General features: G+C 32.4%; 2 protein-coding genes across 2 annotated transcripts in view; both read right to left on the reverse strand.

The window, feature by feature from the left end:
• Window positions 1-1846: 1846 nt before the first annotated feature.
• LOC142238435 (alpha-tocopherol transfer protein-like) lies at window positions 1847-8175 on the reverse strand. The gene is made up of 5 exons (XM_075310074.1): window positions 7850-8175; window positions 7664-7771; window positions 5759-5903; window positions 2140-2353; window positions 1847-2061 (listed from the first exon to the last, which is right to left on the reverse strand). Exons 1-5 carry the CDS (start codon window positions 8122-8124, stop codon window positions 1907-1909), a joined length of 897 nt encoding a protein of 298 aa, XP_075166189.1. The 5' UTR covers window positions 8125-8175; the 3' UTR covers window positions 1847-1906.
• Window positions 8176-16578: 8403 nt separating this feature from the next.
• LOC142223927 (uncharacterized) overlaps window positions 16579-20044 on the reverse strand; it is a 16583-nt gene continuing 13117 nt past the window's right edge. Inside the window, exons 9-10 of the mRNA XM_075293739.1 lie at window positions 16857-17070; window positions 16579-16777 (exon numbers count right to left, since the gene is read on the reverse strand). Of these exons, the coding sequence (XP_075149854.1) occupies window positions 16623-16777; window positions 16857-17070 (369 nt within the window). The 3' untranslated portion in view covers window positions 16579-16622. The remainder of the gene's footprint in view (window positions 16778-16856; window positions 17071-20044) is intronic.

A 20044-nucleotide genomic window follows, 5' to 3' on the forward strand; every position in this document is an offset into this window, starting at 1 on the left:
AGAAAATTTTCTCAAAATTTTATTTCTATTTTATCAAAATTTTATTTCTATAGAAAATTTTATAAAAATTTTATTTCTATAGAAAATTTAATAAAAATTTTATTTCTATAAAAAATTTTGTCAATTTTTTTCTATAGAAAATTTTGTCAAAATTTTATTTCTATAGAAAATTTTGTCAAAATGTTATTTCAATAGAAAATTTTGTCAAAAATTCATTTGTATAGAAAATTTTTATTAAATTTTCTATAAAAATAAAATTTTTATAGAATTTCCTATAGAAATAAAATTTTGATAAAATTTTCTATAGAAATAAAATTTTTATTAAATTTTCTATAGAAATAAAATGTAGGAAATTTTATAAAACTTTTATTTCTATAGGAAATTTTATCAAAATATTATTTCTATAAAAATTTAGATATCTCTTAGTTGCAGAGGAATATTCTACAAAATCTACCAAAACATCATGAACTCTACCAATCTACCAAACAGTAAAAAATCTAAAATTTTTCGTAGAATTCTACCAACTTTGATAACCGTGTTGGTAATGCTAGAGAAATTGCAACAAATTTCGATCAAATCCCTTGTATGGACATTTTTTTCGATACGATAAAGATTTCAATATCGAATGCCGTGATTACCCTCTGTGGGAAATGCATCACTACGCTGCATTATATTGGCATTGCGTTCATAAATGTATTATCTGCCAACAGTGCAAAAGTCAGATGTCCAATAATAGAGAGATGGGGCTGAAAAAATGCACAAACAATCATAATTTGCTAATCTGATGCAAAAATAACTGATGTAAAGCAAGTGTAAGTAAAAGTTTTATTATTTATTTAAAGTTTTCTTAACGTTACGATGGCAAATATTCGATGGGAGAATTGCAAGGGTTGTAACGACACCAAGCAAATATGACCCCATTTAAACTTAAACCGCACACTAGATATGCTAGTGTTCTCGATACGTCAGATATCACTCCTGATATCTGCTATAACGGGTCGCTGCCTGATAGGCGATTTTGCAAAAACTATTGGCGCGAAGTATAATGACTATTGTATGAGCTGTCATGATGCGGAGGAAAAGGAATCAATAAAACACCTCTTGTGTGTGTGTCCTGCATTTGGTGTAAGGCGTAAGCAAATTTTTGGGGCATATAGCTTCAGATTACTGGCGGACCTGGAAAACGTTAACTTAAGCAGTCTGCGAATGTTTTTGGAACAATCTGGTTGGTTCAACAGAAGAAAATAAGCGGTTAAAACTAGAAGTGCGCATATGTAATAGGTACTTTAATGTGGTATCATAATGGACTGAATAGTCTAAGTGAGCCTGAATCTTAATCGGGCTGCCACTTTAACCTAACCTAACGTTAGTTCAGTCATAGTTACTTTGGAGCATTTCAAGAAGGTGGCACAAAAAGTGTAATCGTAATGAAAAGTGGCAATTTCAGTAACTTACCCGATTGGTATGATCATAAATAGAGCGAAACCAAAGACTATGGCTTGTTGTAGTAAGCTGTATGAACTTCCAAAAGATGACACTAAAAGTGTTATTGATCGGAAGAGATACGAGGCAATTGGCGATAAAATAATTGCCATGTGGCAAAGCGGTAAAAATACCTAGTGGTGAGGGTGAAAAAGTGCCAATCACCGCCAACGAATTAGAAGAGATTTTAATTTGACGCTAAACGTTGCGTTTTTCCGCCTCGAATTTGGCTACTCTATATGTATTATTCTTAAACAAGTGTTCGTCAAACGAATATCGCCATGATTGTATTTACACACTAAGTTCTTGTAATTGTTGGTCGTAGGAAAATATTTTGTCTATTTTTATTGAAAATAACTACAGAAAATTTTGTGTTTCCTTTTATTAAAATTATCTAAAATCTATATACAATTTTTTCTTCTTCTCAATCAATGTCCAATTTCTTGAAACTACCTTGAACACCAAATAGGTCTGATGCACTTTTCGCCTTGCCTGGTCGTTTGGCCTCATCAATGAGATGGGTGCGTTCAAATTCTAAAATTTCATTGCGACTAGAGCGTAAGGTGCCATAGAAGACCTCTGAAAATATGAAAATAAAATATGTATATAAAATAGAGTGATTTTAATATTTTCTAGAATTGCTATATATGTACATACCTCTTAACTCTTTGGAATGTGGTAGGTCACCTCCGATTTCTTTGGGCAACATTTCTTGTGGTACATATTTGTAGAATTCGTTCAAGCAGGAATGCATTCGCAAAACATTTTGCAATTCCTTCTTCATAAATGGTGTCATTAGAGCTAAAATTTTATCCATAAAGGGCACCGGATTGACAAAATGGAATCCATGCATGCGAATGGGTATAGCTTCCTAATGAAAGAGAATAAAAATTTCGAATTATTTACATTTGTAATATCTTTAATGGGTCGTTGATTTAAAATAATGACATTTCGAATGAATCTCAAAAATTGGCTATATCGAGTTCTTCCATTGTGGAAAATTTCACAAAATACTCATTCGCTAGCGTAACGTAATTCTCGCAGTTTGCAAGAGTCATGCCTACAGATTTTTGATGCTCAGGAATAAGTTCAATACTTAGTTCTCCGGAGTGACCTGTATATTGGTTTCTATACGAGGGTTGCCTTTTATATTTGGGTATTGGGCAGCCCTGTGTTGCTATCCGCCAACTGACAGATCTATTGTAAAGTTTTACATTTTTGAGGTTATACGTACAGCAACTTGAAGGATTCATCAACATTTTCGTGCGATTATTTTTTCGCAATTTGCCAGATGTGTTCCAAGAAAGCAGGAAAATCAACCAACGAAAATTTTCGTGATTCACGTTGATGGCAACCACGTGATTGTGCATGAGCGTGGTTAACCAATAACAGGTTGGCTGATAAGTTCCCGGTCTGACACATAGATGGCGTCGCTAGTATTAAATTCATATTATTTTTATATAGTACCAACCTTCAAATGATTCGTGTCAAAATTTGACGTCTGTAAATCAACTAGTTTGTGAAATAGAGCGTCTTTTGTGAAGCAACTTTTGTTATTGTGAAAAAATGGAAAAAGGAATTTCGTGTTTTGATAAAATACTGTTTTCTGAAGGGAAAAAGTACGGTGGAAGCAAAAACTTGGCTTGATAATAAGTTTCCGGACTCTGCCCCAGAGAAATCAACAATAATTGATTGGTATGCAAAATTCAAGCGTGGTGAAATGAGCACGGAGGACGGTGAACGCAGTGGCCGCCCGAAAGAGGTGGTTACCGACGAAAACATCCAAAAAATTCACAAAATGATTTTGAATGACCGTAACATGAAGTTGATCGAGATAGCAGAGGCCTTAAAGATATCAAAGGAACGTGTTAGTCATATCATTCATCAATATTGGGATATGCGGAAGCTCTGTGCAAAATGGGTGCCGCGCGAGCACACATTTGACCAAAAACAACAACGTGTTGATGATTCTGAGCGGTGTTTGCAGCTGTTAACTCGTAATACACCAGAGTTTTCCATCGATATGTGACAATGGATGAAACATGGCTCCAACACTACACTCCTGAGTCCAATCGACAGTCGGCTGAGTAGACATCGACCGGTGAATCGTCTCCGAAGCGTGGAAAGACTCAAAAGTCCGCTTGCAAAGTAATGACCTCTGTTTTTTGGGATGCGCATGGAATAATTTTTATCGATTATCTTGAGAAGGGAAAAACCATCAACAGTGACTATTATATGGCGTTATTGGAGCGTTTGAAGGTCGAAATCGCTGCAAAACAACCCCATATGAAGAAGAAAAAAGTGTTGTTCCACCAAGGCAACGCACCGTGCTACAAGTCATTGAGAACGATGGCAAAAATTCATGAATTGGGCTTCGAATTACTTCTCCACCCACCGTATTCTCCAGATCTGGCTCCCAGCGACTTTTTCTTGTTCTCAGACCTCAAAACGATGCTCACAGGGAAAAAATTTGGCTGCAATGAAGAGGTGATCGCCGAAACTGAGGCCTATTTTGAGGCAAAACCGAAGGAGTACTACCAAAATGGTATCAAAAAATTGGAAGGTCGTTATAATCGTTGTATCGCTTTTGAAGGGAAATATGTTGAATAATAAAAACGAATTTTGACAAAAAATGTGTTTTTCTTTGTTAGACCGGGGACTTATCAGCCAACGTGTTAAAATGTTTTGCATAAGGGTGAGTAACGTAATTAATCTGTTCGTGAGAGGGCGTGAGCAGTGTTGCCAGTATTGGGAATTTTTCTACAAATCGGGGATAATTTTTCATGGATGGGGACAAAAGTTTTGAGTTGGGGACATGGGAATTTGATGGCGAATTTTCAAAAATGTGGGGATTTTTGTGGGGAATTTTCGAAATCTGTTCACTATAATAAATTAGATTAAGAATTATGATTTATATGAAATTCTTTACATCTATATGCTTAAAAAAGGCTTAAAGAAGTACTGAGAATCTCCAAAATATAAAAAAAAACTTTCCTCCTCTTAGGTTAGGTTAGGTTATGCGGCAGCCCGATGTATCAGGCTCACTTAGACTATTCAGTCCATTGTGATACCACAGTGGTGAACTTCTCTTATCACTGAGTGCTGCCCGATTCCATGTTAAGCTCAATGACAAGGGACCTCCTTTTTATAGCCAAGTCCGAACGGCATTCCAGTGAAACCACTTAGAGAAGCTTTGAAACCCTCAGAAATGTCACCAGCATTACTGAGGTGGGATAATCCACCGCTGAAAAACTTTTTGGTGTTCGGTCGTAGCAGGAATCGAACCCACGACCTTGTGTATGCAAGGCGGGCATGCTAACCATTGCACCACGGTGGTTCCCTTCCTCCTCTATATTCCACGGCATTTATTTTGGGGAGCACAACAGCTACTTTACAATTTTTTACTTTTGAGAAATTATTTCGTAAGGACTCATCTGCGTACGTCACTGATTTGGATAATATATGCCATATGTTACATATAGAATAGAGTTCATACCGGGACAACAACGCCTTTTGACCGATCACCCAATTTTATCTCTTGACTATTTAGAACTAAAATTTGATTCATAAATACACATGTTGACCGAACTCCCATTTTTATGTGTGGAGCATTTAGAAGATGATTTGCATAAGAAAAAATTCGATGACGCTTTATACCAACAATTAACTCTGATGAGGGCTTGTATCGGATAATATTTTGAGCATCCACCTCCTGGTTTTGCGTTGGTATAAAAAATTGCACATTTTACTTTGTTTTCAAAAAACTTGCCAAAAATGTATTGAGGATTTTTGTGGTGAATTTTAAATTAAATTGGGGATTTTTGTGGATGAAAGCGTTCCATTTTGGGGAAAAGGGTCCGGAAAATACTGGCAACACTGGGCGTGAGTAACGAATTTTAAAAAAATACGCTCACGAAAAAAACGTAATATACGATTTAATGGTGAGTCAATGTAATTTTCTTGAATGAAGTGATTTTTTGTGAGTCACGAGACAATATATATGATTCTCTTGAGCCACGAGAAAATATATATGATTCTCTTCTCTTTGAGCTTTCGTGAGGTGCGGCATTTCGGATCGTGAGTATGCGTGAATAAAAATCTTCCATTCGTTTAAGATATTTGTGCATGAGTTGGAATTGCCATTTCGTGAGTGAGCATGAACTCGAGTCTTAAAAATATCGTGCGTGAGTAAACATTTTCCGTTGTGAGTGTGAGTGAGTAAATAAATATATTCAACAAATCAGCTAATAATTTTAGATCCATTCGTTTTAATTACCTGTAAGTAGTACAAGAACTTTTTCATATCCAAAATTCCTATACGTGCTACATGTCCTAATTTTACTCCTTGTAAATCGATGGCAAAAATTAGACCACGTACAACGCCAATCGTTTGAATCCAAATATCCATTGTTAGTAGGACTCTGAAAAGAATTTAGGAAAAACTATTTAGTTAATCGGATCCAATGCAACAAAGCAAGGCGCTATATTTTTTCGCTTTTTTTAAAACTTTTCTTTGTTAAAAAGACAAAATTGTTGGAAATAACATCAAATTTTAGAATCAGTTTAGATTTGTTCGAATTGGCTACTTTTGGCACAAATTCTGGGCTTCAAACCACTGAGAATGTCATCACCCGCTGGACGAAAGTGATTCTGCAGTATTTTGGCCCATTCCTGGCGAAGCGCCATCTTGAGATGATTGACTTTTTGGTATTTTTAGTGACAAACTTACTCCCCAGGCCGAATTTTTTGGTTAAAAACAAAAATATTTATTTCATATAAAGAACAGAAAATTAACCCAACTATGCATTTCAACAACAAAATCATAATGAATTCAGTCTTGTATAAAAATAAAAAAAAAATAAAAACATTTTTATACAATGCTATGCAATTCAAAAAATAATATAAAAATCTTTTTTTATATATATAGTTTTACTTCAGTAAGTTTTTTATTTAAAAATAAAAATAAAGATCTATAATATTTACATATGTGTTGCACGATTTTCCAAAATTTGACAGTTTGCAAACATTTTATTAAAAATAAAATTTTTCAAAATTTTCTTAGAAATACAATTTTGCAAAAATATTTATAGAAATACATTTTTGCAAGAATTTACTATAGAAAAAATTGCCAAAAATGTTCTATAGAAATAAATTTTTGCAAGAATATTTTATAGAAATAAAAAAAATATGCAAAATTTTTCTACAGATATAGCGGCTTGAGAAAGTTTTCTATAGAAATAAAATTTTGACAAAATTCTCTATAGAAATAAAATGTTGACAAAATTTTTTATACAAATACAATTTTGACAACATTTTCTATAAAAATAAATTTTGACAAAATTTTCTATATTCTATATTCTATTTTCTATGACAAATATTTTCTATAGAAATAAAATTTTGAAAAAAATTTCTATAGAAATACAATTTTGCCGAAATTTTCTATAGAAATAAAATTTTGCCGAAATTTTATATAGAAATAACATTTTGACAACTTTTTCTATAGAAATAAAATTTTGACAAAATTTTCTATAGAAATAAAATGTTGACAAAATTTTCTATAGAAATAAAATTTTGACAACTTTTTCCGTAGAAATACAATTTTAACAACATTTCCATAAATTCCATATAAAACATTTCTTTCGAATAAACCAAAATTTTTATATATACTAAACACAAAAATTTGATCAATAACTTCAAGATATTTTTGTAATTTGGTAGTTTTTTGATAAAATATTCTTAAAATCTTGGTGGATTATTTTTGGCACGAGTGGCAACCGTGATACTAATACCGTAGATATAAAGTGAGGTATAACTCCCACATGTATGAAATCTCTAGTAAAAACGTGCTATTTATCTATATGACTATTGTCAAATGTATTCTCTCTTTTGGTGACGCCAAATGTGTAAACGAACTGCTTCTAGTCCCAATTTTTGAACTGAGCTAATATCGTCATTTTTGGGGCAAAAATCGGAAAATCGTCAAAATGCCGATAAATCGGCAAAATTGGCAGCCCTGCTCTTGACGTTTTGGTACTGAAGTTAATTTTGTTTTTGGAAATTTGGATGAACGTGACCAAATCACTATAGACATCGAATACCTACTTAATGATATGTGCTATAAATTTACTCTGGATCCTATTCCTAAATTATAATATACACATGTGTACATTTTCATACTTACAATTTAATAGCAGCGGCAAAATTAAATGTCGATGTATCCGTATCAATGAGTTTTGCTATGACCACTCCATATCCATCAGGTGTAAGTTTGGGCATGGGACAAATGGATCTGTATGGTACGAAAACAATGGTAATAATCCTATCGATAATAATTTTCCACTTTCAAAATAAATGCTAATATTCGTACATCAATTTCATGGCATTTTGAAGATCCGCCCGATCAACATCCAAATTACGAAAAAATCCATCGACATGAGTGCGACATGTTAGATATGTATCCAATACCTGTTTGGAAACCTCTGTACTACATTTGCTGGCATAGTAGAAGAGTAATGCATCATGCTCGGACATTTTGGGCATATGAGGTTGTGAATGGATCCATTCTTGAAATTTCAAAACCTCATCACGGCTGATTTCAGGAAATCTTCTATAAGCGTCTTCAACTTTATACATATTCCACATTTTGATTGCGATTATCGTTTTTATTTTGTGATTCCTACTTCGGTGATATTTGGGACTAAAATGATTTCGAATTCATTGAAACGCTAGCATATTTATAAGATTTTATTGTTTTTGGTAATTGTGTTTTTTTTTGTTTGCTCAATTCAGAAGGTTTGATGTCTTGTTAACCTGCCTGGTTTATTTCACTGATAAGTTCTCAGATTTAACTTTTGTGTATATGGGCTATTCCAGGTGAATGACCCATAGCCAATCATAGATTGTACCTTATTTAACATATGTTAATACATTGTACATTGAAATCAATTGGTGCATCGAAATGATATGTCATAAAATATTGTATAAAATTTTGAATGAAAAATCAATAAACCATCGTGGTGAGATGGTTGACATGATCGTCCTCCCAGAATTTCCTTGAAGTGTAAGGAATAACAGGTTGGCTGATAAATCCCCTGTCTAACAAAGAAAAACACATTTTTTGTCAAAATTCGTTTTTATTATTCAACATAGTTCCCTTCAAGAGCTATACAACCATTATAACGACCTTCCAATTTTTGATACCATTTTGGTAGTACTCCTTCGGTTTTGCCTCAAAATAGGCCTCAGTTTCTGCGATCACCTCTTCATTGCAGCCAAATTTTTTCCTGCGAGCATCCTTTTGAGGTCTGTGAACAAGAAAAAGCCCCTGGGGGGCTTGGATTTGGAGAATACGGTGTGTGGGGAAGCAATTCGAAGCCCAATTCATGAATTTTTGCCATCGTTCTCAATGACTTGTGGCACGGTGCGTTGTCTTGGTGGAACAACACTTTTTTCTTCTTCATAGGGGCCGTTTTGCAGCGATTTCGACCTTCAAACGCTCCAATAACGCCATATAATAGTCACTGTTGATGGGTTTTCCCTTCTCAAGATAATCGATAAAAATTATTCCATGCGCATCCCAAAAAACAGAGACCATTACTTTGCCAGCGGATTTTTGAGTCTTTCCACGCTTCGGAGACGGTTTACCGGTCGCTGTCTACTCAGCCGACTGTCGATTGAACTCAGGAGTGTAGTGATGGAGCCATGTTTCATCCATTGTCACATATCGACGGAAAAACTCCAGTGTATTACGAGTTAACAGCTGCAAACACCGCTCCGAATCATTAACACGTTGTTGTTTTTGTCAAATGTGAGCTTGCGCGGTACCCATTTTGAACAGAGCTTCCGCATATCCAAACATTGATGAATGATATGACCAACACGTTCCTTTGATATCTTTAAGGCCTCTGCTATCTCGATCAACTTCATTTTACGGTCATTCAAAATCATTTTGTGGATTTTTTTGATGTTTTCGTCGGTAACCGCCTCATTCGGCCGTCCACCGTCCTCCGTGTTCATTTCACCACGCTTGAATTTTGCATACCAATCAATTATTGTTGATTTCCCGGGGGGGTAGTGTCCGGAAACTCATTATCCAGCCAAGTTTTTGCTTCCACCGTATTTTTTCCCTTCAGAAAACAGTATTTTATAAAAACACGAAATTCCTTTTTTTCCATTTTTTTTCACAATAACAAAAGTTGATTCACAAAAGACGCTCTATCTCACAAACTAATTGACTTACAGACGTCAAATTTTGACACGAATCATTTGAAGTTTGGTACTATATAAAAATAATATGCATTTAATACTAGCAACGCCATCTATGTGTCAGACCGGGGACTTATTAGCCAACCTGTACAATTTATTGAAATTTTGTCGAAAAAAATTCTACATCCTTTCAAGAAATATTGCGAATTTTTAAAAATATTTTAATTCAAACGTTTCGGACAAGAATGCATTAAAAATCGTAAAAAATATAAAAATAATTTATTTCCACATTTTTTAATTCACATCCAAAACACTGAATTTGAATCACAGATTAAGAAGTGATGCAAATTCAGTGTTACGGCTGTTAAAATGGTGGACATCCGTCCTATGAGAAGCCCATGTTATAGGATCCAAAATGAACATTTTCACTACTTTTTTGGCGACGCTTTTTTACTGGGACCCAGCAAAAAAATTTGGAAGTTCTTCTAAAGGCACAGCTTTAGAAGCACTTCCAAAAATTTTCTCCCAAAGATGTTCTTTATTTTAACTGCACAGGAAGTTAATTTGAGACAATTTTTTATAACTCGTTTTTTCATATTTTTAATGGGAAATTTAAAATTTTTTCTTTCAATTAGGTTACAAGCCGATTAAGAATTAATAAAATTGTACAATTTATTAAATTTTTCCCAAAAAAACGCCAAATCCGTTCTAGAGAACTTGCGATTTTTTGATAATATTTGATGTCAAACGTTCCAGACAAGTTATTAATAAGAACATATAAGAATTATTAATAAGAACATATAAGAATGCATTAAAAATCATAAAAAAATTTTAAAATTATTTATTTGACAAAATATCACAACATTTTTTAGTTCACATCCAAAACGCTGAATTCGCATCACACCTTAAGAAGTGAAATTCAATGCAACGAATGTTGAAAGGGTGGAAATCCGTCCAATGACAAGCCCGAATTAAATTCATCGCTTCTGCGCCAATTTTGCACCACTTCCGGATCCAAAAAGAACATTTTCACTACTTTTTTTGGCGTCGCTTTTTTTGCTGGGTAATCATTGAACCAATGGCGTCTGCAATTTAATAATTTTTTTCATAGCGCTTTGACCTTATGAAATTTTACTGGTTATTAATAAGAACATATAAGCTAATAATTAGCTCTTGTCTAGAATTCAAATATCGGTTATCACTGTTTAATGGCAGCGGCCATTGTCATTTTTGCCTTTTCTATAATATAGAAAATAATATATTAAAAAGAAAAAATATATATTATTTTCAAATGAGTCGGCAAACACAATTTTGGGTTACACTCTAGTCCTACATATTAAAACTTGATTTTATTTACAAGATGATTTAAAAAGGGCGTAGTTTTAGAATGTTAACTAGACTATGAACAATTAAAAAAAAAAAATATATAATTTTAATATAATTAAAATTATTTCGGTTTTTTTGTTTTTGTAAATTCAATCCAAGTAAAATAATTTTATTGGCAAAATAATAATGGCTTTGGCCATATGTCGATTTCGTTTTGTTTTCGTTATTATCTGCAACATAAATAAAATATTATCCACATGAAAAAATAATTACTAAATTCAAATACCCCAAATCCCAAATTCAATTTTCCTAAATCCTAATGATTTGCAGAAGGATGGATCTGTCTCTTTTTGGGTTGAGGTTTTTAAAGATACAACGAAGTTTTAGTTTGTTTGATTTGAAAAATGATTTATTCGAATAATCGAAACGTTAGTTTATTGTTCATTATTCTTTTTCTTAGTGTACCGCATTATTAACAACGATTTGCATTTTAATAGTATAATACGATAAATTTGGATATTCTAGGCACACAACCAGATTATATTATTAATGGAACTAAAGTTTTTTTGTCAACAGGTTTTAATTGACGTATTCCAACAAATGGTTAGAATAGAATGCATGCAAGAGAGTAAGAAAGTAAGTAAGGAATATGGCAATAAATTCGTCTGGGTCGAATCTTAAATACCCACAACCATGAATCAAACATAGAAGATTCCTTTGAGAACCTTTTCTCATTGCGGTATACTTGAAAATATATAGAATTTCAGATTGATTTGATGAAACATACAATCTTAAGAATATCGGTTCAAATGGTACGCTTCCCGAAGTTCTATTTGAATATGTAGTCTCCATATTAGCTTTTGGATTTATATGAAACATTTTTGTTAGAGTTTTAGAGAAATCTTACAGCCTGTTTCTATATGTCGCACGAGCCCAATCGCTCGATTGATATGGAAACAAACAACTGAATTTATAACTAAAAATCAGCTCGTTCGACATACAATAAGAGACTGTTAAACATCTCGACAAGAAAATACGATGAAAGAAGGCCTTTCAATTGACTTGAAATCTAAAAGATTTTTACCACCATTACCCGAATTAGCCCGAAAAGTAGTTTCGGGAAATTTTACTTTTAGTTGGGAATTTGCCTTCTATCCCCTCAAGAAGTTAAATCGAAAGACCGCTTTTTATGAGGGCTATATCAAACTTTTTTCCATATAAATCAAATTTACTTTATTTCTTTATGGACCTAAAATATTCTAAATTTTTGTTTCTATAGAAAATTTTGTCAAACTTTCATTTCTATATGAAATTTTCTCAAAATGTTATTCCTCTAAAAGTTTCTCTCAAAAATTAATTCCTATAGTAAATTTTCTCAAACTTTTATTTCTATAAGATTTTTTTTCTTCAAAATTTTATTTTTATATAAAAATTTCTCAACATTTTATTTCTATAGCAAATTTTGTCAAAATTTTATTCGTATAGAACATTTTTTTCAAAATATTATTTCTCTAGAACATTTTCTCAAACTTTTATTTCTATAGAATTTTTTTTTAAAAATTTTATTTGTATAGGAAATTTTCTCAAAATTTTATTTCTATAGAAAATTTTCTCAAAATTTCATTTCTATAGCAAATATTCTCAAAATGTCATTCTAGAAAATATCTCTAAAAATTTCATTTCTATAGAAAACTTTTTCAAAATTTTATTTCTATAGAAACATTTTTAAGATTTTATTTTTGTAGAAAATTTTCTCAAAATTTTATTTCTATAGCAAATTTTGTCAAAATTTTATTCGTATAGAACATTTTTTTTTCAAAATATTATTTCTCTAGAACATTTTCTCAAATTTTATTTCTATAAGAATTTTTTTTTTTTAAACTTTTTTTTTATAGTAATTTTTTCAAAATCTTATTTCTTTAGAAAATTTTGTCAAAATTTTATTTCTATAGAAAATTTCTCTCAAAATTTTATTTCTATAGAAAATTTTGTCAAAATTTTATTTCTATAGAAAATTTTCTCAAAACTTTATTCGTATAGAACGGTTTTTCAAAATGTTATCCTATTTTTTGTCGAAATTTTATTTCTATAGAAAATTTTGTGAAAATTTTTTTTCTATAGAAAATTTTGTCAAAATTTTATTTCTATAGAAAATTTTCTCATAACTTTATTCGTATAGAAAAGTTTTTCAAAATAATATCCTCTGGAACATTTTGTCGAAATTTTATTTCTATAGAAATTTTTTTAAATTTCAGTGAAATCCAATAAAAATGCCGGTATCTAGAAGCTCAAGAATTTGGGGGATCGATCTATATATCGGGCTATAACTAAACTAGACCGATTTACCTCATATTTGGCACACCTATTAATGGACTTAATTGAACTCTTGATTTACAATTTTAGGCAAATCGAATAAAAATGTTCAGGAAACAAAATTGTGAGTCGGTTTATATGGGTACTATATATGAAAATCTGGACAGACAAAAACACGAATCTGTTCCCATCTATGGGACGATAGCTCCATTATCGAAGGCGTGATTTTAACTGATTGGAAGATCGGTATGTAACAGGTTGGCTGATAAGTCCCCGGTCTGACACATAGATGGCGTCGCTAGTATTAAATGCATATTATTTTTATATAGTACCAACCTTCAAATGATTCGTGTCAAAATTTGACGTCTGTAAGTCAATTAGTTTGTGAGATATAGCGTCTTTTCTGAAGCAACTTTTGTTATTGGGGAAAAAATGAAAAAAAAAAAATTTTCGTGTTTTGATAAAATACTGTTTTCTGAAGGGAAAATACGGTGGAAGAAAACACTTGGCTTGATAATGAGTTTCCGGACTCTGCCCCAGGGAAATCAACAATAATTGATTGGTATGCAAAATTCAAGCGTGGTGAAATGAGCACGGAGGACGGTGAACGCAGTGGACGCCCGAAAGAGGTGGTTACCGACGAAAACATCAAAAAAATCCACAAAATTTTGATTTTGAATGACCGTAAAATGAAGTTGATCGAGATAGCAGAGGCCTTAAAGATATCAAAGGAACGTGTTGGTCATATCATTCATTAATATTTGAATATGAGGAAGCTCTGTGCAAAATGGGTGCCGCGCGAGCTCACATTTGACCAAAAACATCAACGTGTTTGGTGATTCTGAGCGGTGTTTGCAGCTGTTAACTCGTTATACACCCGAGTTTTTCCGTCGATATGTGACAATGGATGAAACATGGCTCCATCACTACACTCCTGAGTCCAATCGACAGTCGGCTGAGTGGACAGCGACCGGTGAACCATCTCCGAAGCGTGGAAAGACTCAAAAGTCAGCTGGCAAAGTAATGGCCTCTGTTTTTTTGGGATGCGCATGGAATAATTTTTATCGATTATCTTGAGAAGGGAATAACCATTAACAGTGACTATTATATGGCGTTATTGGAGCGTTTGAAGGTCGAAATCGGGGCAAAACGGCCCCATATGAAGAAGAAAAAAGTGTTATTCCACCAAGACAACGCACCGTGCTACAAAAATTCATGAATTGGGCTTCGAATTGCTTCCCCACCCACCATATTCTCCAGATTTGGCCCCCAGCGACTTTTTCTTGTTCTCAGACCTCAAACGGATGCTCGCAGGGAAAAAAATTGGCTGCAATGAAGAGGTGATCGCCGAAACTGAGGCCTATTTTGAGGCAAAACCGAAGGAGTACTACCAAAATGGTATCAAAAAATTGGAAGGTCGTTATAATCATTGTATCGCTCTTGAAGGGAATAATAAAAACGAATATGTTGAATAATAAAAACGAATTTTGACAAAAAAATGTGTTTTTCTTTGTTAGACCAGCCAACCTGTTATGGGGGGATTTATCAAAACCGACCTAAAGCAAATTCGACACAGATCTTTGTGGACCTAAAATACCTCTACATTTCCAAATTTAAGTAAATCTGATTAAAATTGCGGTGTCTTGAAGTCCAAGATCTATACCGATTCACACAGTATTCGGCATACACATTTTTGGACCTAAAATTTCTACAGATTTCCAATTTTAGTCAAATCGAGTAAAAATTTCGATATCTAGAAGCCCAAGAAGTCAAATCGGGGGATAATTTTATCTTTTCTATATCTTTATCACTTCCCCGTGGTTTAATTAGTTGTTAGCACTTTTTTTCTGTAATACAAACAATGTAGAAGAAATTATGTGATTTTATAAAATTTTCAAATTTTATCTTTCCGTTCAGAGTTTGTAAGCAAACATACTATCCACTGGACCATGTAGCTATTACTGTAATCTACGCTCCATTATCTCAACAGCCATCAAAGCACATGCAACCTATATAATCCAGCAGTTCTATTTATTGAGCACATTGTTAGGCACACATGAGTCGATGTAAAGAAACTTTATTTAAGGAAAGCAAACCACTTTTATAGGTCCATTTCTTAATTTCACGTGAATTCCAAAAAATTTGTAAGATGTCAAAATCTATATTAAATTTTTAGGAAACCCCTAAATGTGTTTTATTTAAGACACACACCGAAAAAAAGTAAACTGTTTTATAGGAAGAATGAACTACCTCGCACGAAAATTGAACTAAAATTTAGTTTATTAGTTTTCTATGTGACTTTGGCCAAAGTGAGGATGGTGGAGTGATAGGCATTGTAGGGTAATTTAAGTATTAATGATTAGTATTGATAACTTTACAATTACTATTAATGTATTACTATTTTTAAGAACAATACGATTTATTGGCCACGAAGGCTTACTGTATTGGTAAATAAATGAAATGAAAATTTAATCCACATTTTGAGATTTCCACAAAGCGTTGTTAAAACCGGAAAAAATTAATGCACTGTTGTATTTTTTAACTGCAGTTCACGAAATTGAGAGCATTCTCATAGAAGAAAACATTAACTAAAAGTAAAGAAGAAAATCATTGGCGCCAAACCATGACCATTTTAACCATATGTTACAGTAGTTCATTCTTACTATTTTTGGGAATCGTACGAAAATCTTCTTTTGCTTTAGTTCATATTGAACTTATGTGTACGGTCATTGAACTTTATACCCACGTTTCGTTCATACATTTTTTGAGACATACTTAAAAAAGTAAAATTTCATTAGGCTGTGGAAAATTTCGAAAAAAATAATAAAATTGAACTACTAGCAAATAATTTATTTCCAATAAAAATAAGTTAAATTTAGTGTTAGTTTAACTACGGAAATTTTTTTCTGTGCAAAAACAGAAAGGAACAGTGCTTGATATAAACGAAATGGACTGTGATTTTAGAGTAAACGTTTTTTTGCCAAAAATAAAAAAAGTTGTAAAAGAAATTTCGTTTTGATCATAAAGGCTTGAACTTTTCCAAGGAATGCAAAAAACTGCAAACAAAGAACAATGTTTGCAACACTCGTTTTCCAATGTCCTATTTAAACCTAAACAAACCACAAGATTCACAAATTTTTTTTAGCATTTTCTGATGATGACGATATTGATTCAAAGTTATTACATTTGCTGCATTGCCAAAACTAACTTGATTTAACCTGGATAAAATATGTGGCTTTCGAAACGTTTTTTTCTGAATTTTTTAGCTTTATTTTCTTGCTGTCTCTCATACATAACTAGTCAATATCCAATTTCTTAAAATTACCCTCTTGACCAAATAAATTGGAATCATTTTTTAATTTTCCAGGCCGTAATTTCTCATTAATGCGACGTGTACGATTATATTCGATAATATCCAGACGATTATCGTTCAATGTCTTATATAAAATTTCTGTAATAGAAAAAAACAAAAAAAAAAAAATGGGGATATTGTTGACATTATTCATATTGGAGTAGATGTAAGTACATACCTCTATATTTTATTGAGTGCATTTTGGGTCCACCAAGATCTTCTGGCAATATATTTTGTGGGACATGCTTATAATAAGTCTCCATGTTGGAATGCAAATGTAACATATTGTTCAACTCTTCTTTCATAAAAGGTTTCATCAATGCCAAAAGATTATCAATGAATGGTCCAATGTTGATAAAATGCAAACCAACAAGGCGGGCAGGAATTCCCTCCTGTAAGATATACAAAGTCGTACTTAGTGTCCGTTTTTTAAGATAAAATAATCTCCTCCTAATTGAAAGACCAACTAGCATAGTTTGCAATTTTCTTCTCACGGTAAAAAAGTATATTTTTGTCAAAGAAGTCAACGTTTATGACTTCTTTTACAAGAAGAAAAAATAATTTAATAAATACTACCTAAAAAAAGGTTTTTTTGTTTTGATTTATTTGCTAATTCCCCATAACACTCCCACACTTCCATATTTTCTCTCGTAATTTTCTCTTCTGTGATAAATGGAAAGTAGAAGTAAAAATCAGATTTTATAGTTTGACCTTTTGCCCGGGCAGAAAACCGAACTACCTTTTGCTCGGGCAGAAAATCAATTTTACAAGCTAAACCCTATCAACTGAGCCATCCAGCTCTTATTGTCATTAATACTCACCAAAATTTTTTATCAGATTCAATCACAAAATTAATTGATCCAATTAATTTTTTAATTGAAATGTCTACAAGTTTCACAGTTTTAATTGAGCTTCAAAAAAATACCTGATTAAAAAACAAGTATATACAGCAGTAAGTTCGGCCGGGCCGAAACTTAAATACCCACCACCATGAATCAAATATTATAGTTTCCTTTGAAATTTCAGGGGGGTTTGATAACAGATATTCTCTAGAGCAGAGCAGTTCAACTAGTACACGTCCCGAAGATAAATTTAAAGATTTTACCTATCAAGACTACATCAGATTCTAGATTTATAAGATCGATTTTTGTAAGTGTGCAAGAAAATGATGAAATATCACATATCTATAAGCCCAAAACTAAAATCGGAAGATCGTTCTACATGGGGGACATACCAAAACATGGACCAATACACGCCATTTTCGGCAAACGTATTTGTGGTCCTACAATACCTCTATATTTCCAATTTCAAGCAAATTGGATAAAATCTACGGTTTCTACAAGCCCAAGAAGTAAAATCGGGAGATCGGTCTATATGGTGGCTATATCAAAACATGGACCGGTACTCACCATTTTCGGCACACGTCTTTAGGGTCGTAGAGTACCTCTACATTTCAAATTTCAGGCAAATTGGGTAAAAACTACGGATTCTAGAAGCCCAAGAAGTAAAATCAGGAGATCGGTCTATATAGGAGCTATACCAAAACATGGACCGATACACCCCATTTTCGACGCACCAATTTGTGGTCTTAAGATAACTCTAGATTTTCAATATCAGGCAAATCAGATAGAAAATACACTTTCTAGACGCCCAAGAAGCAAAGTCGGGAAATCGGTCCATATGGGGGACATACCAAAACATGGACCGATAGACACAATTTTCGGAACACTTTTTGATGGTCCTAAAATACCTCTAGATTTCAAATTCCAGGCAAATTGGATAAAAACTACGGATTCTATAAGCCCAAGACCTCAAATCGGAGGGCCGGTTTATATGGGGACTATATCAAAACCTGGACCGATATGGCCCATCTTCGAACTTGACCTGTCTGCAAACAAACAACGAGTTTGTGCAAAATTTCAGCACGATTGCTTCATTTTTAATTAATAATTTAAAAAAAAATATATATCCATAATTTTTTAATGGTCCTACTCTTTCGAATTTGATTAAAAAGTTAATTGTATCGATTAATTTTTTAATTGAAAATTTAAAAAATTCAATTATTGACATAATTGACTTAATGTTTCTAGTTTGATTAAAGGTTAACAGTATCAATTACTTTTGTAATTGAAAAAAGTTTTCAACTTCAATCAACTTTTTAATTGGGAATATTTTGGTGATATTTTTTCTGTGTATATAAGTAATGCATACTGTCAGACATTTCTATTTATAGACTAGTGTGTGTACACACTAAAAAAAAAATCACGAAAATGTTTCCTATTAAAGCCCTAATTGAGTTTTAAAAAATATTCAATTATATAATTATAGACTTCTACAAAATCTATTGACTCAAAATTAAAGTCGGCTAATGCACTAGGGTGGAACACAATGGTAGTAAAAAATATGGGAAACATTTAAATCTAAAGCAATTTTAAGGAAACATCGCAAAAGTTCATTTATGATTTATCGCTCGATATATATCTAATAGAAGTTTAGGAAAATTAGAGTAATTTTTACAACTTTTGGCGATTTTACAAGGAAAATGTTGGTATTTTGACCATTTTTGTCGAAATCAGAAAAATCTATATATGGGAGCTATATCTAAATCTGAACCGATGTCAGCCAAATTTGGCACGCATAGCTATAATGCTAATTATACTCCCTGTGCAAAATTTCAATTAAATTGGAGTAAAAGATTGGCCACTGTGGTCATATGAGTGTAGATCGGGCGAACGATATATATGGGAGCTATATTTAAATCTGAACCGATTTCAATAAAATTTGGCACAGTTGACTACACTAATAATTGTACTCCTAGTGCAAAATTTCAAATTGGGGTAAAACTCTGGCTTCTGGGACCGTATTAGTCCATATAGGGCGAAAGATATATATGGGAGCTATATCTAAATCTGAACCGATTTCAATAAAATTTGGCACAGTTGACTACACTAATAATTGTACTCCTAGTGCAAAATTTCAAATTGGGGTAAAACTCTGGCTTCTGGGACCGTATTAGTCCATATAGGGCGAAAGATATATATGGGAGCTATATCTAAATCTGAACCGATTTCAATAAAATTTAGCACACTTGACTATAGTACTAATTGTTCTTCTTGTGCAAAATTTTAAGCAAATTAGGGTAAAACTCTGGCTTCTGGGGCCATATAAGTCCATATCGGGCGAAATATATATATATATATATATATATATATATATATATATATATATATATATATATATATATATATATATATATATATATATATATATATATAATATATATATATATATATATATATATATATATATATATATATATATATATATATATATATATATATATATATATATATATATATATATATA

This window comes from Haematobia irritans, chromosome 1 (genome assembly GCF_050003625.1).
Source record: "Haematobia irritans isolate KBUSLIRL chromosome 1, ASM5000362v1, whole genome shotgun sequence".
Classification (NCBI taxonomy): domain Eukaryota; kingdom Metazoa; phylum Arthropoda; class Insecta; order Diptera; family Muscidae; genus Haematobia; species Haematobia irritans.